Genomic DNA, 17,220 nt, shown 5'->3' with positions numbered 1-17,220 from the left:
TAAAATGTATTTTTTGTATGAGAACAAGTAATATGTTTATACCATGCTGAAAAAAAGAAGAAAGAAAACACAACACCTGAAGAAGGCTCCACGGCCGAAATGTTGCATTTTCTTTCTTCTTTTTTTCAGCAAGGAATAAACATATTACTTGTTCCTTTGCAGCCTACGCATGCTGACGCAGCTACCCCCCTGAACTTATTTGTATGAGTATTTGTTACAGTACTTAATTTCAAACTCCCCATCAATGAAGTCACACATTTAATTTTTTGAGAATGCCACATTGTTACTAGTCCTGGCATAAAATGACAGTTTAACATTGCTCATCGCTAAACTATTATCATGAATTGTAGTCAATAATCAGTTCATAGTGAAATACTTTAATATTGTAAAAGTACTATATATTTCCTTTAATTGAAATAAAAACTGAATTGTTGGCTACATAATTTTCTACAAATTTATTTTCTCTTATAAGGATGATACTAATTATTGCACAATATACTGTACTACTAACTACATGAGTCAAATTAACTTCTTAATGGAAGTTATACAATTTGTATTATTCACTTATACGAGATGACATAAAATATTAAATATATATATGAACAACTAATATCTGTACTTGTTGATGTTTGTGTATTTTGCTTATTTTATAGAGAGACTAAAGAGAGAATAATCTGTTCAACACATTTGAAATACAATTCACTCTCACACACATCAGTGATTTAGAATCTTGCAACTTTTTATTATACAGTCTCAGAAGTAACAAGGATATGTCACTAACAGATAAAAAACTGAAGGAACACTTGCAACAAAATGACAAACAATTAAGACAAAAACAACAATACACCTGAAATCATTTGGCTTCAATATTTAGTTTGTTTGGCAGTCAGGGAATGCAATACAAACACATTTTAAAATGAAGGGAACAAGTTCACTTTGCTTTGTAACGCAAACTCCAGAGATATTCAGCTTTTGAACTGTTTGCCTTATCTGGAATATAATAAATGATACATTTCATAATTGTATGATGCTTTTAAGTATTATAAACCATAGAAATATCAATGCGTGAAAAATGTCACACTTGCATGAGAACACCTCAATACTTTTTAGGCTTTTGACAAATTTAGTCAAGTTACAATTTTAAGTGTAACTCAAGAGGTTATATCTCACATTGCCATTAAACATTTGTACAGTATATGACTAATAAATGATTAATGGTCCCTTTAGTAACATTTTTGCTGTTTAAAAGAAATGAAAGGAACAGAGAATAACACCACATTTCTTTAGTAAGCAGAGTCCCTCACAAGGTAAGCTTTTAGGATGCAAAGCAGCTCATTAGCCAAATATATTGTATTTTCCTGTTATTTACTACTTATTGATTTATTTGGCTGATATTTTTGTCCACCCATTTATACAACCCTTTTAAATAATTTATCTATAACTGTAAACAACTACATCATTAAAAAAAGATAAAAAGTGCCTTAAATGCAAGGACCCCAGTTTTTTAATATCAAAATTTTCAAACATTTAATTTCAAGATGACATATTTCTCACTTTCCCAATAAAGTTTATGATTAGGAAAACAGAATAAAAATAGAAGCAAACATTTTAAGACAACTTGGAAAACAGGAGAAGGGCTTCAAAATCCACAACAACATTAAGGATGGTTTTGAAGAGACGGGAGATGTGATTGCAGTTTTAATTAAAAAAACATTTTGTAAAGGGAGAAAAAGAAAACCTAAAGCAAAATAATTGATTGCAGGTCATCAAGTATCACACATATAGAGGCATATCATAAACTGTAGGAATATGTCCCCAGTGACAGTGTAAATACAGAAATAAATGTTAAATAAATTCACAAAAGTTTGAATCTGCACAACTTTGCCTTCTCGCATATTAAGATGAACCAAAAAAAAAATTAGAAAAAAGTTAAACTTGGAAAAAAGTTTTAAAATTTGTGCCATATTTTATGAAAGAGAAACAACACAGTACTCTGTTGTGTAGAATGTTAAGATTCGGGTTTATTATTATGAGTTGAGACAAACAGATCTTTATAAATTTTGTAAGAACTTCTAGTATCTTCATTAAATCATGCGTTAGTATATGTTTTAATAAACCACAGCCCAGGAGGTTTATAAAATGTCACCAAATCCCAAAATAGAATTGCTTTGTTGTAATTCTGCAGCTTATATTTTATTTTTTATAATATGGGACTATTACTAATGTTGCTTAAATGTCATGGTCTGTGTTTGTCTTGTAACCACTCTCTGGTTCTTGTTTCTAGCATGAAGTGACCATAGGGACCATCTCTGAGATGAGTTCAGTATCATGAAAAATCTCTCCCTATGCTCCAGCCCAACACTCCTTATTTTTCAGAAGTATTTTCATTTTCTTGTTCACAAAAGAATATTTACAAACACTCATGTTGTCTGGTCATTGCAAAAAAGACTAAAACACATTTTCACTGATACTGTAGCTTGACTTGTGAGGAAGGGGGACCAACTCCTACATATGAGCCCAAGGTCAGGTATGACAAGCTTTTTTCAATGTATTAAGTGTAAAGTAATTATTAATCTACACAAAGAATGTTCTAAAACACTGTGAACTTTCAGATGTACAGTACATTATGAGATCAGCAATACTGTTTTTCTCCAACGTTGTCGTAAATACAAAAATAAAAAACATATTCCAGTAGTTATCGATTTACACAGCAGATACACTCCTTAAAGATGCAGAGCAACTCATAAATGTGCAAATTAAAACAGATTTTCATGTAACAGTGTGTGTAAAGCAGAAAGATGTGTTCTGGGTTCAGTCTTAACCAGATGGCTGATCTCGCAAAAAAAATAAATTGCTCATCTTTATTCATGTAAGGTGTTTATACAGTATAGTGGTATCAAAACTCATTCTAAACTAAATGTTTGTTAGTGTTTAATATATTTCCAGTACTTTGTGAAGGGAAGACTGTTGGTAATGGTGTGTGGACAGCGTGGAAATGTATGACTCATGAACTGCACTCATGAACTGTTTTTCTTACTCTCAGTGAACATTTTAAATACAATTTATTACAAAACTTGTAAACTAGCATTTCAAATCATTTTTCCTTATTCAGGTTTTTCTTGTCAACTGTTTTTAATAGTTTTATTTATTTAGCTGAGGTTGTGGATTTGGAATTTTAATGACTAACAATATTTATTTTCATTTAAAACAATTATCTGTATTGAGATATCCTTTTCAAAATATTTTTCACAGTGTCTTGATCATTCTGTCAACTTGCCTGTTGCTTGCCGAGCCAAAGCACCTCAAAATGAGAAAGAATTTGTCCTAAATTAAGTAGCATATATTCCTCAGGTGTGTTAAAAAGAAAACATGCAAATTAAGAGTATGTAAATTGAGAACTACCTGATTACCTCAAAAAGAAGTATAGAATATCACTTCAACTAACACATTGCATTTTAGTTTTATCATACAGAAATAGCCTAAGAAGGATGGCCCATAGTTTGCCAGTGGCTGACTGGGTAGTAACTGACTGTGCACTGTGTGTTACAGACAGCTACAGGCATAGGTTTAATGAATAATATGCATCTACTAGTTTGTGGATAGTTTCAGTCTGTGTTTGTCAGAGAATCTGAGTGAGGGAGTTGGTTTAAAAAGACCCAGGGTTTGGCTCAGGACACACCCCACATACCGATTTAATGGTTATATCGACTTATATTCAGCCATGTCAAGTGTATCAGCTACAGGATACAACCTAAGAGGGATTTTTACAACGACAGTTATCTGTGGAGAGGACGGAATTATTCAAGATAGTAATAATGATTATAAGAATACAGAATTACATTTAAATAGTGCTTTTCATCCCAAAGGGTTCCTAAGAGGTTTACTCCTGTTCACATTATCCATGAAAAGAGGTAGAATCTATCTCAGCCTTTCATCTCACCAGAAAAGCATCCTTTTGTGTTTGTGTGTGCTATTCTTTGGTTGACACCTGTAACCTTGCACACACCGCAGTAACCTCACTTTCTAGAAGTCTCAATACGGATTCCAGACAGGGCAGAAATTCTGCAGACCAGGACTGATGACGTGCGTAATGTGTAAATGTACCCTTCGTACAAAATGTGACAGTACAACCGACAGTTCAGCACTCAATATGCTTGTGTGGTGTATGGACCCAGATTCTTTCCAAACGTTGGCATCTATAGCAATTCTTTATTCTTGAGGTTTTCCAAAAGGTCTAAGGAAACAAAGGTACACTGGCAAAAGAAAATAAAAAGCAAAAAAGAACAGAAGCAATTTGATCCCAGACTGAAACCTTTAAAGGTCCCTGATCTTCCTACCCCACTAACATTATAAAGACAGCAGCAATGTACAGGAAAGTTCAGATACACACACCCTTTCCCTTTGTTAGACAGAATGAGCCTGTTATCCTCGAAAATGTATAAGGTAGAACTGCCAACGGACACTGCAGAACCCGAGCTGCACCAGAGCCATCAGGAGTTACCCCCCTGGGCTCCTTTATACCCCCATCAAAAGGCATTTATAGGCTGTCAGTCACCTTTACGCCAGAGCAGCCAACGGCCAACACTGGCACTGAATTACAATACAACACTCTACAGTAGGTACAATTTGTGAAGGGTAGTTGTGGGTAGAAGTGAAGTGGTATTCAGAGTCTTGCACAAAGGTTTAAATGTCATGTCTGCTTTTGGTGGTATTTATCATATCAAAGCCTTCTCACAGATGCACAGAACACCTTGCACAAAATTTAAGCAAAAGTTTTTTTTTTTGTAATAAGATATACTATACCCCATGATGAATTTCTGGACTGGTTGTATAGCTTTTATGTCAAAGCAGCTCATATTATATCTACGAATTATCCAGAATAAATGTATTTCTGTAATCAATTTAACCCCATCTCCTTGTTTTAAATGGGAGACAGAATGTATCACACAGTTAGAAAAAACCACAGGAGCAGAATTTACAATCAAACCAATGAGCAAAGGGGAAAACAGAGATTGAAACAAGTACGGAACTAAATTTTGAACCTCTATTTTATTCCTCCATTTTGGAGGAAAACATTCTGACAATGTTAATTTAAGCTGTACGATGGGGAATATTTTAATATTGCAGCTAACACAGCAGGAATAAACAGGGACTTTTTTAGGAAAAAAAAACTAAAAATGGATTAGAAAAATCTAAAACAAAACAATGTTAGTGGCCAGTCAACATCCTAGCAACTCATCATCCAAGAATCATATGAAAAAATGGACCTTCCCTGCTGTAATTGGAATGTTTGGTAAAGGTGTTTATCATCAGTTCAAACCCTTGTAAAATATATAGCAGATGCAGAAAATAAATCATAGTTGAACTCCAGTAACATATATGAAGAATATATGTTAAATTGTTTTTTCCTAGAGGCCAAGCAAGTGTTTAAAGAATAGTACTAAACTAATGTCTTTCAGTTTGAGGCAGATCACTGCACTGGACAAGGTTTGAAGATTGAAGCAGGAGACGGTTTTGAGGCCGCAAGATGTAACTCTTCTAAGATACAAAGAAGCTGTTTTCTGTAACTGGGATTGGGAACTTTGACATTTTTACACAAGAACAGCCAGAAGACAAGAGGGCACATGTCTGGAATCCACATACTGTGATATGTCCAAGACTGGAATATACTGTAAGCAAAGTCAATGGCAGCAGCCTGTTCTTGCACATGGAGGGCAGCCAGGCCTGTCACCCATGGAGTTGCAATCTTGTTAAATCTGAGAGCGCCCTTCATTGGTCTGTGTCCAACGCAAAGTTGATTTCCACTGCAGGATTGCTCATTTTCACTCCATCTCCTCAGGGAAATAGGTTTGGCATCTTTGAGTTACTTAGCTTTCAAGCTGATGAAATACATGCAGTGGCACTACAGAGAACGTATACAAAAGTGCCAAGCAGTTCTAAATGGGGAACTTCAGTAAAACAGATGAGCACAGGAAATAATGCATCTTATCATTGCGTTACTGTTAGTCTGGGCTGCTGTGTGGAGGAGACATGATCAGTAAACTTCCAACAGAATGTAGGTCCACTTGCTGGCAAGGCAGAACTGCAGAATTGTCATTTTAGAAAATTACATGAAATCAAGAACAGAGATAGCCATGGAAATAACAAATAAGTCTGCAGCTCTGCAAATTTTATTTCTTCCAAGCAGCAGCACTTTAAAGAGTATTAATAGGGCACTGTGTTCTTTCTTAATGGAACTCTTACTAAAGAGAGTTTTCTGTTAAGGTATTTGAGGCCCTCTAGGCAAGAACACATTAACCTATTTTAATACACCGCATGCTAAATGACATTATTACAGACTGTCTAGCTACCCTCAGATTTCCACTTACAAAATGCAACTCTTTGAGCTACATTATTTTCTATCAGTGAAAGAACTTTTGTGTTACAGGTTATATCAGCTACAATTCAGGGGGTTTGGATGGTATACAAGGTTTTCAGAGACGTGCTTATTTAGGTGAACTGATTTCATGACTCACATTAAAGGTCTTGTAAAAACTCAGGGCAACCATGGGCATAATATTTTGGGGTAAATGCCTATACCTCATTCGGTCTATGGTGTTTTATTCCAACAACAGAAAAGCACATTGAGTGTGTTTAGCCAAATTCAGCTGGACAGCAAGCCAAAACTGTGAACTCTTTCACTTATATTCTAAAAGATAACAGACAACAAAAAAATAAAAAAGTATAGATAAAAAACCCACAGCTACATTCACCTAATTAGTCCATCACAATTAAGGAAAGCTTTAAATATTGCCATGGCAATTTAGTGTTGGACACTGACACACTGATCTTTGTCATTATAGTTTCATCCCTTATTTAAAAAAAATAGATTTATTTTTTAAAAAATTCAGAAGAATGCCACCTGCAGCACCAAACCTGTTGGGTTTAGGCAGAGACTGTGGTCCTGGATAGCTGTGTTAAGGCACTTGAATGGCAGTGTCCTTTCTCTCAAAAAGCCTTCAGCGATGTCGAGGTCACGACGGAGTCCTTCACCTGGGCCAGCAGTTCAACAAGCTGGTTCCTAAAGACTTCGGGTTCCTGTTATACAGGCTGCAGCTTAGTTAATTTCATTGCCTGCAAATGTGAAAACAAAAAGCACAAAAAACTGAGGAGTAGTGTTTTTAATTCAGCCCATCAGCATTCCCTTTCTGATGTGTTTTTTTTTTGGACAGGAACAGTATGTTCCTGCAGTACATGTGGACACAAAAACAACTTTTCACTGGAAAGGTTCTGCTTTACTGTACAGTATTTACATGTTACTGTCATTAGCAAATTAATAAACATTAGGTACCATCCTGTACTATATGTGCTTAAAACACAAGCTTTATTATAAAATAAATTGAAATTTAATAAAAAAAGTATTCCTTATTCCAGAATACAAGAAAAGAGGAATCTCAGCAATGTTTTATGAGAGCCCAGCTTGCAAGAGTGAAAATCTGCCCTTTTCACAGATTTCACAGGTAGGAATTACATCTGAATTTAACAAAAACTCTTATAGTGCTTGTTCATATAGCGAGGGATTACTGTATTTTATTACCAAAAAACACTTCGCTCTATTATTTTGATGCTAAAGCATCCTGCCTACTCGATACTCTGGAAAATACTGTTGGTTACTGCGATGATACTATGGCTGTGCCTGCATTAGCGGAGACATTTACCACGTTGATCTCCTCGAGGCTGAGAGGCAGTTCATAGGAAAATGTTTCGCACCAATCCAATATTCACTTAGATGACAAGGCTATCATGAAGCACGAAAGGAAAAATGAAAAAGCACAGTAATGCAAAATGATGACCCGTTTACCTGCTGTTACTGTCACACCACTCATATAGAACATCAGAGAAGTGAACAGGAAAAGACAGCACAACCCCAAAAATGGCCAGGCTGATTCCCACAGGCTGCTTGATTCTATATCCTTATGCATGAAGTCAATTCAGATACTCGCAGGTCTGTTTGTAAAGAAGCTCCTGCTTTTTACAGTCTTAAATTCTGAAAGTCCATTAGTGTTCTGGATACCTTTACTGTATGATTTAAAAAAAAAACATAAGTTAGTCTTACCTTCTGTCTGGTGACCATCCACGACTTTATGCTATGGACTAACACACTACCCAGGAGGATTTGTGTGGGGTGGTAGATCAGGAGTGGGATGGAGATCAAAGATAGGTGCTCATGGCCTGCAAACACGATCTTCATCATTGGAATCCCTAAAGACACAAGGAGGAGATCAGTCTACAAAATTTATAAGTTACCTTTTATTGACCTTGAAGCTCTATACCAATTACAGTTATCAGTTTGTTACAGTTATCAGAATGGACCATTAGATGTCTTTGTACAGAATAAGCGCACAAGTCACCTATAAAAATACAGTCTGTTAAAGGCTGAACTGCATGATCAATATAAATCCGTAAAGGCACATAGAATTTATTTCCCAGAGCATAAGTAGTGGGAATCCCAAAATGCAAACACAAGTCAAATGAATCTAAGTCTACTTACCATTACTGTACCTATGAGAAGTTGATGTGGATTATGGGTAATATGCAAATTAAATTGCTGTCGCTGATGTTAAAAAAGAGTAGTGCCTTAATAGACTTTTACTTTAGCTTCTTGTATTTTTAATCAAGGTAAGCAACCACAGAGCACTGTTTCTCATTCTGCTTGGGTTATAATGAGAAACCCTTCATTGACTTGGGCGTCAATGAAAGCAAAACTGTCACCAAGTATTAAAGGAAATTTGAATGTTATACTGCTATGGCCCTCACACCGTTAGGAGCAGAACTGTCTACAGAGGGATTATTCTGCTTCATTTATTATATTTAGCTTTAGATAGCCAGACACATAAATGAATAACAAGGGTTTCTAAGGTATAGTTATCTCACTTCTGGCTTTTTAAAACGCAGGTTGTTACAATAGTTTTAGTATAAATACTAGTATAAAAAGCCTTACATTCTATAAAACAATGTATACTGAGCATGAAAAGAAACTGACTACTGAGTACATGTAATAATGACGGATGTCGGTACAAAAGCACAGATGTGCAAAACGATCTGCTATTTGATGTGTACACAGACCTGACAACAGTCGCCGCTTAAATGTCAATGCAACTGCTCCAAATTAAGTCTTTTTCCTGGTAACTTTCTGGATTTGGTGTACAGGTAGCTGTAAGCGATAACATTCTTTTGACGCTCAGTGAACTATGACAGACACAGTGAGTTCGGAATCAGCGCCCACTTTGTGAAATAGGTAAGAACAAGCAACCTGCCTGAGTGGTTTTCTAGATACAAAATGTTGTTTTGGAAAAATGTTCATTTCATTGAAAAGTTAGGCAAAGTCTTCTAAAGTCTCACCTCTAACTATTTTTGAAAACAATCTTTAAGTAATACAATTAAATCTAACATGAGTTACTGTATTTTAAAATATAAAGAAAAATGCAAGAGCCTGGAGTAAAATGGTGAATTCATTTATATGCATTCTGTATTTTCAAACCTCTATAACCTGCCTTGCAATTACTGTAAGCACAATTAAGCACAGCTGAAGTGTAATGTTAACATATCACTTCTACTCCCATTTTTCATTCTTTTCAATACATTGTGTAGTTAACTCCAAAGACTTTTCCTGCCTCCTTCAGTAGTTTCTTAGCTTAGCTTTTAAGTTTGCATTGAAATGAAGACATAAACTGTACAGTATCTCAGCACAAATGAAATCCAGGTTTCGGGAGCAGAGCTAGCCAAATCAATCTTTCATCCCCCTTCTCGGGATAGCTTGTCCTTCTGTCTCCTGCAGAGTGAAGTCTGCTGAATGACAAGCCAGTTGCTGCCAGCCGAGGAGAGGATTCTGTGTTTGAAGTCTGGACTCCTGCCCTCTGAGCCATGAGGCCTAATGCCGCTGTGAAGCCTCCTACGAAGCTTTTAAGCAGCAGTGACCTTTCACCGGCTCTGGGTCACACATACTGTAGGTCATCAGTTGGTGCCATCCTGTAAAAGCCAGGATTAACTTCGTTGTCTAGAGTCTAAAGAGCTGACAGCGACATATATATATATATTAATATTTTTTCTTGAAGTGAATTTTAAAATATGTGAATTATTTAGTAACAGGAATTATTTATCTAATATTTATTCATTATTTATATTTATACAAGGAGCGTTCCATGGAGACCAGGTCTCATTTGCAGTCACAAATTTTGTAAACAGACAGCCACAAAACAGACAGTTCTTATTATTTAAAGAGACATCGATGTTTATCTTACGTGAAACACACCTTGAATTTTAATAAGATATAATCAATTTTTAAAAGAGTTTTTGACTCATTTATCTTTCAATTCATACTCTTTTTTCGTTCCAAAGGAAATCAATATCTGAACTGTTTGTTCCCAACATATTACCAGGACACTGGTTGGTAAGAGTGCTTGATGAGGGTTGGAGCGCCCAGAAGCCTATCAAAAAACCATGGGGTTGCAAGGTGGGAAGACATCTGTCTGGAAACAGCCATAAACCCAGCCAGCATATCTTTGGGAAAAAAGAGCACCTTCTGAAAGCCCATAAGTACATGCAAACTCCACACAGACAGGGCCTCTATGTGCAATGAAATCCAGGACCACAATGTGAACGTGTCTATCTACGAGAAATGAATAGTAGCACATTTTATATTTTATATTTATCTTATATCAGAGAAATCATTTGCAGCACACCATGACAATCATGAAGCATTTCAGAAATTTGCATGAAAGGACAGTTGTCAAAAAGTTTGCTATCCCACTCTTTGAAACTCCTCTTTGAGTCCATGAAACTACTTTCTTAATAGAGGATCAAGTTATGAAAATACAGAGTTTTTAAGGTCTTAAAGTATTCCTATTTAAGTGTGCTTTTTTACATGCTAAGAACTCCCAGCATGTTACCATTGTAACAGTACTGTACAATTCTTCCAAAAAAGCTTCACACTGGCTTGGGATGTTTTAAAATGTTTAGATCATAGAACAGCTTTTCAATGGTAAGCTATATTAACACTCTACACAACAGCATTATTTTGTCCTGGGCTGCAAGTCTGTGAACCCAAGTGTGCGATCATACCATCATGACAATACTTTTCTGTACATCCCTGAAGGATGAACAAAACCGGTTTTCAAAGAGAATAATGTAGAACAACATCATGCCAACTTTTTGATATATATTTTTTTTCCTTTGCATTAAAATTAAATAGCATATTAAAAAGAACATATAAAAGAGAAACTATAGTCGAAGATTCCGAAAAAAAGGCAATGCAAATGGACTAAATAGACATCATATTGCTGTGCAGTATTGATGAGGACAGAAAAGATTTTTTTTTTATTTGAAAGAAAAATAGTCGAGGCCAAGTGATGCAAATTTCAAAGGAAAGTTTCACAGAGCTATCATGGTAGCATTATGACTCACAGATAAATTTTAATGCGCCACTCTATGATTCCGTGTCACTTCCTTTGCAAAGACCCAGTACAAGTCTTTTTGATGACATCTGACTTTATGGAACAGGCACTGTGCATGCATTTGGTAGGACTTAGAGCCGTTGCACTGAAAAATGTTTATGAAAGATTAATCAAAAATGTCTCTAATCTGCAATGCATTGTCTGAAAGATGTTATAAAGCACATATTGTAAATGGATTCTTCTTCTGACTAAAGTAATTTCCTGCAAGAGCCTTTCTCCACCAGTAGACAAGTACATAGTGTGAGTAGATGAAGAGCACTTTCTCAGCACATTACTACCTGTTCTGAACACTGGGGAAATCTCTAATGTACAGCAAGGCACATTTCCATGTCAAGCATGACACATTTGTCAAAAATTACCCAACAGAATTTGACATTGCTGCACACTCCATAAGGAGAGCTTTCAAGCGACATCTGCCAACAATGTTTAAGCACCAAGTTTCTTTTATCCTATACTCCAGGCGGAAGAGGTAAAACAATAAGGACTTCAGTTCTTCATAATATTAGATTTCTAAGCTCAGCTGCAGTTTTGCACTGTTATAAAGAAATAATAGTGTTCCAGGGATTGGGTTTAAATGTCAGGTTTGGAAAAAAAAAACTTTCTGTAGGGGGCTAGAGAACCTGACTGCTCTGTCTGCTTTTCATCTCGAGCTACAAGCTCGACAGAGATAAACATTACCAGTCTCTTGTGCTTTTAGGAGATGGCTTTGAAAATATACCTCCTACTGAAGCAAAATAATCGCAAATTTCAAAAGCTTGACTTCTGAAATCTGTATTTTAACCATTTAAGACAACATTTGATTTATTTATTTGCAACTGCCCCAGGGATAAAAGTACACTATATGACAGGGAAGTGAAATGGACCCATTTGACTGTCTGAAATCACATCTAGACATTTTGTGTTCTTTTGATCTCAGGTCTGTTTGTCTTTCACTCATAAGCATTTGTAATTTTATTTTATCACAGGAACTTTAACAGTATGGGAGCAAAGAAGTAAACAAGTCATTTGCACTTCAATGAATGTTACACTTTGTTTTTTTCTTAACTTATGAAAAAAATTCACTTCCGAGATTACAACAAACCCCATTTTAAGATCCCCCCCCCCAACCCAAATTATTCACTGCTGTGGTGGCTTTAAATTAATTAATTAAAAGTGGATCTACAGTAAACTGACACAACTGAGACTTGCAGAGACATCTACAATCCCTGCTTACGTTTTTATTAGACAAATATACAATGCTTTGTTCGATGCCTGTTCTGCAAATAAGTTGTTGAAACAGGATTTAGTTAGTCATTCTGTGTCTAACTTGGCAACCAGACTCTACAATTCAACCACTCTAAATTAGCAGCAGGGTACCACTGAAGACGACTCAAGCCCTCACATATCTGTACACAAAATAGCCCAAATGGTTGACTGATACCTTAACTCATCAGCAGCCCTGTTGTGGCTGCACCACTAGTACCACATAATATTCATCTATAAGCCAAAACGTAAGATCCATTTGCAGTATTCATCTTATTATTATTGAATTGATATTAGTTTTGCTTGCCCGTGAAAGTCATGAGAAGTACCACTACATTTTTCAATGTACATTTAAGCACTAATGCAAAATTCAAAACTTTCAAAATACCATGAACGATTAGGAGTACTCAGGAGAGTGTGACAAGAAAGAGATTTATTCTGCCTGCAATGTTTTGCTCCTTATTTTCACATTTCTGGCTGGAGACTTTGAATTCATATGCCGCATGTAAGGAAAACCAGCTAACCCTAAACTAATAAAAACAACTTCTTCCAGTCATTTCAACATCACGACCACAGAAATCACAACAGCAACAGCAGGTGAGGGCTTTTCAGTTTGTGACCTCTTGGTTCAGAGCAGCAGGTTGCCAACAAGTTAAAATATGCTGCAGAAAAAGAAAAACATCAAGGTTCGATCAAGACAAACCTAAAAAACTCCTTAAGGGCTCTCAATCAACACGTTGTACAGAATACAAATACTAGTATACTGAAAAACTTGTTTTTCTTATATACTGCATCTGTTTATGATGTGATGCTGTGATTTAAAAGCAAAGTTTCATGAAGTTATTGAAATGTACTGTACTGTACACCAGAGTTATGAAATAATACAATAATACAGTAGGCCCACTGTAATTGTTCTGATAAGATGAAAAGAAATACAATCTACTAAGAGGAAAATGTAAATTAAAACCATGCCCAGAGAACATGAACCATATGTAAATCAAAATGCAATTTCTATGAACATATCTCTTTGTTTACTGTAGCACAGCCAGTTTTCTCACATTATTTCTGACTACATTCCTTCTGAGAAAAGGATGTGGTCAATCAAAGCAAGGAGAGGAGCTGTGATGTCAATCAAAAGCAACAAACTTCAAAACCCTTCCTGACCTGGCCTTTTATTTGTGACAAAGATGCAAAATATGGAAAAAGGTGATGAAGATGAGGATGAGAAGGCAAGTGGCAGCTCTAAATGAAAACATCCACAGATCTTTGAAATTTTGCTAAATTCTGTTAAGGTACAAAATGCTGGTACAAACTTCCTCTGGAGATATTGCTCAGGCTGTATCATCATGGAATCTGTATCAAGTTGATGGACATACAGTATGTGATTAGGCCTGACATGATGTCCATATACACATACTATACAATGCCTCAGGGCACTGTGTGACCTGCGGCAAAGCTGGGGGTCTCTCAAGCTCAAAAAGTTCTCGTATCAGACAGATAGGAATACCCTGAAGGTTTTTATGGCACCAAAAATTTAGCTCTAGGTTGAAGAGCTGATTTGAAAAACAGAAAGTGGTCTTGTTGGAGTTAAATCTCCTCACACTAATAAAGGGAAGAGAGCAAAAGAAAACTGGTATTATTTTGTACTTCCAGCTCTAACTGACTACAGTAAATTTTCAAGGATGCTTTATATTCCCCACAGAGATTTTTTACATGCTAAAATCCCCTTCATCCATATACCTGTACATCCAATATGTGTAAGGCTGGACCCTGGAACAACCAATCATATTAAATCAAAAATAATTTAAAATATTTTTTAAATATGTATTAATCCTAATAAAGTTATACAGTATATTTCTTAATACCAGGTTTATCATACTCCACTTGCTAAGAGCAATGTATTCTAAGACCTTGTTCATATTTGGTGACACTGTATTAAACCTTGTTTCATGGTGCATGGTAGATTTTGACTATACAGATGTCCTTATCCACTTCTAGAAACACATAACTTGTTAATATTTTACTGATTTTCTATCTTGACCTTAACATGGAATGGTATTAAAATAAAACTAACTCTGAGATGGTCATAAGGTAATTCAGAAGACAAGTTATTTCTGATAGAAATAAAAATAGTTTACAACCAAATTAGAAAAAGTCTAAAAAAATGCATTTTAGTTTAAAGTAAATTATTAGCCAGTTATTGAAACATAATGAGGGTGACAAATCTGCACTTTAAATGCCACAAAAACTAACGAGACAAAGGGAAAAAGGAAAATTAAAGGACAGAGCTGGTAACAAAGGTTTTACTAAAAAGAACAAACTTTTTACTCATGTTTCCACACTTTCATGTTAGTTTTGATACACTCAAGTTCGTGTTCCAACCACAGCTTATTTACTGTACAACCTCCGACCTTCAGTGATTAAAGAGAGATGAGCTAGCTGTCGATAAAAAACACGATGTACTTTGTGTGTCGCATTCAATTTACTGCAAGCTGAAAATTTAACAGACCAAATAAATAATTTGAGAGGTGAAACAAGAAAATGACATTGTTATTCATCCGTCTCTTTGTCGCGAGATGAGAACGAAAGATGCAAAACTTCAAGTAAACCATCTCCCTGTGGTGAGATTCTGCAGTTCAAACAAAGTAAACAACTGTTTTTCTCTAATGCACACTTTAGTATTGCTGGAGGCAAAGCTTCCTTCCTTCTGCAGCTGGTGCCATGTCACAATGAGAGTTGGCTGAAACGCGTCTGACTACACCCACCTCTCCTCCAGATGTGTAATAGATGGTATGTGGGAAAATGCATTTAGAGAGATGAACTACAGTAAATGTCAGTATAGCCTGGTTCACATTACAGTTACAGTAGGACTTACAGTACAGCCTTTAACACCCACGCTGGACATGCACATACAGTAGATGCAGGTGCAGGGTCCTTTTAGAAGGGCCCATGCCTCAGTTAGACAGAAAATCCATTTCATTAGCAGAAAAATGTTTAGTGCTTGGCAGTGTGGCAGCAAGTGTTTAAAATGTTGAGTTTTGTGGATTTTCACTTTCTTTCTCCTTGCAATGGTATATACAGACTTCATTTACACACCTGTCACACTGGAAGGAGAGGACTTACTAGGACCATACCTCTGTCCCTCTCAGGCAGTTAGAAAAATCCTTGACATTTGACCCTTGGCTCTGTAATTATGGGACCTGTCTCCCCAAATCAACAAAAGTATTCAAAACAATCTTTGGTAAAGTTTACACCCTCACACATATGAAAGTCAATGCCATACAGAACTGTGGAACTTGCAGAGCGGAATCACCCTTCCTACTGATAAACACTGCCACCGCTTTATCAAGACTAACTTTACCTCAATAGATGAAGAGACAGGCCAGTCGTTGTTTCCATACACTCTATGCAGTATACTGCATGCTGCAAACCACTTAAGAATGCTCTTATTCTACCATTCTACCAGCATGAGAAATTAAATATGAAAAGATTGAGTTTTGAGGATATACAGTACGTGAACGTGTTTTTGCTACAATTACCTGTTTGAAATGAACCTTTCTGCTAGGAAAAGGTTTTCAATCAGCCAGCTAGCAATGTAGCACTTGGGTCCTTCAATAACATAAAGTGACCTCATTTAGGAAACGCACAGTAAGAAGCAAAATTGTTGAAACAATAAACGATGTCAAGAATGTGTGAATTTTCTGTTTCAAACAACAAGTTTATTTTTTACCCAGTCCAGGAGGGAATCCCCATGCAATTCTCTCCTGAAAAGTCTTGATTAAAACGAAAAAAACAACAACTTCTAAACACCTTTTTTGGAGTGTTCACAGCTGTTGGTCTGTTTCGTAAAAAAAACAAACAAAATAAAACTTAATGCATTTGCACCCCACAGCAAAACAGAGATGCTTCTGACCAGGTTGGTAAAGTTTTTGTATTTTCTAACCTGCAACAGATATTTTCAAACTGCTGTAATTGATTCCAAGCTGAAATAACAAAACCTACAGGGAGTGAACTACACATTCCTGCTATGCTGAAAGATTAAAAGGCTTCACAGAGCCAGCAAAAAATGCTTAACATTTAAACAATGGTGCTGTGCTCCTTCAGGGTGTGTCTAGCTGTGAGCAGGTACCAAAGCACTCAAAAAAACGTTAACCAATGAAACTGCACTCACCCATCCCATATTACCCAGTGAGCACCTGAGGATAATATGGGATGGGTGTTCTCTAAAACACCCAGTACTGTTCTCTACAAGTGCACAAAGCAAACAGTAGATTTATCACATATATAATTACTGTATATAATTTTTTTTCAGAGCTCTTTTTTTCTGTAGATGTTTAGCGTGTTACCCTTCAGCCACCGTACTTCTTAATTCTTCTTTGTTCACATATTTCTGATTTATAAATTCATATAAATCTGACATTTTTTCCTATAATCACTCTACATGTTCCCTCACATGCTTTCCCAAATGAATGTTTCCTATGAATGT

At 36.0% G+C, this 17,220-nt stretch overlaps 1 protein-coding gene across 1 annotated transcript in view; it reads right to left on the bottom strand.

The window, feature by feature from the left end:
- Positions 1-716: 716 nt before the first annotated feature.
- slc10a7 (solute carrier family 10 member 7) overlaps positions 717-17,220 on the bottom strand; it is a 132,017-nt gene continuing 115,513 nt past the window's right edge. Inside the window, exons 11-12 of the mRNA XM_006629494.3 lie at positions 8,096-8,241; positions 717-7,113 (exon numbers count right to left, since the gene is read on the bottom strand). Of these exons, the coding sequence (XP_006629557.2) occupies positions 7,081-7,113; positions 8,096-8,241 (179 nt within the window). The 3' untranslated portion in view covers positions 717-7,080. The remainder of the gene's footprint in view (positions 7,114-8,095; positions 8,242-17,220) is intronic.

Source organism: Lepisosteus oculatus, chromosome 1, assembly GCF_040954835.1.
Source record: "Lepisosteus oculatus isolate fLepOcu1 chromosome 1, fLepOcu1.hap2, whole genome shotgun sequence".
NCBI classification, from domain to species: domain Eukaryota; kingdom Metazoa; phylum Chordata; class Actinopteri; order Semionotiformes; family Lepisosteidae; genus Lepisosteus; species Lepisosteus oculatus.
Note: the sequence above shows the minus strand (reverse complement) of the source record. Positions and strands in the feature narration are given on the sequence as shown.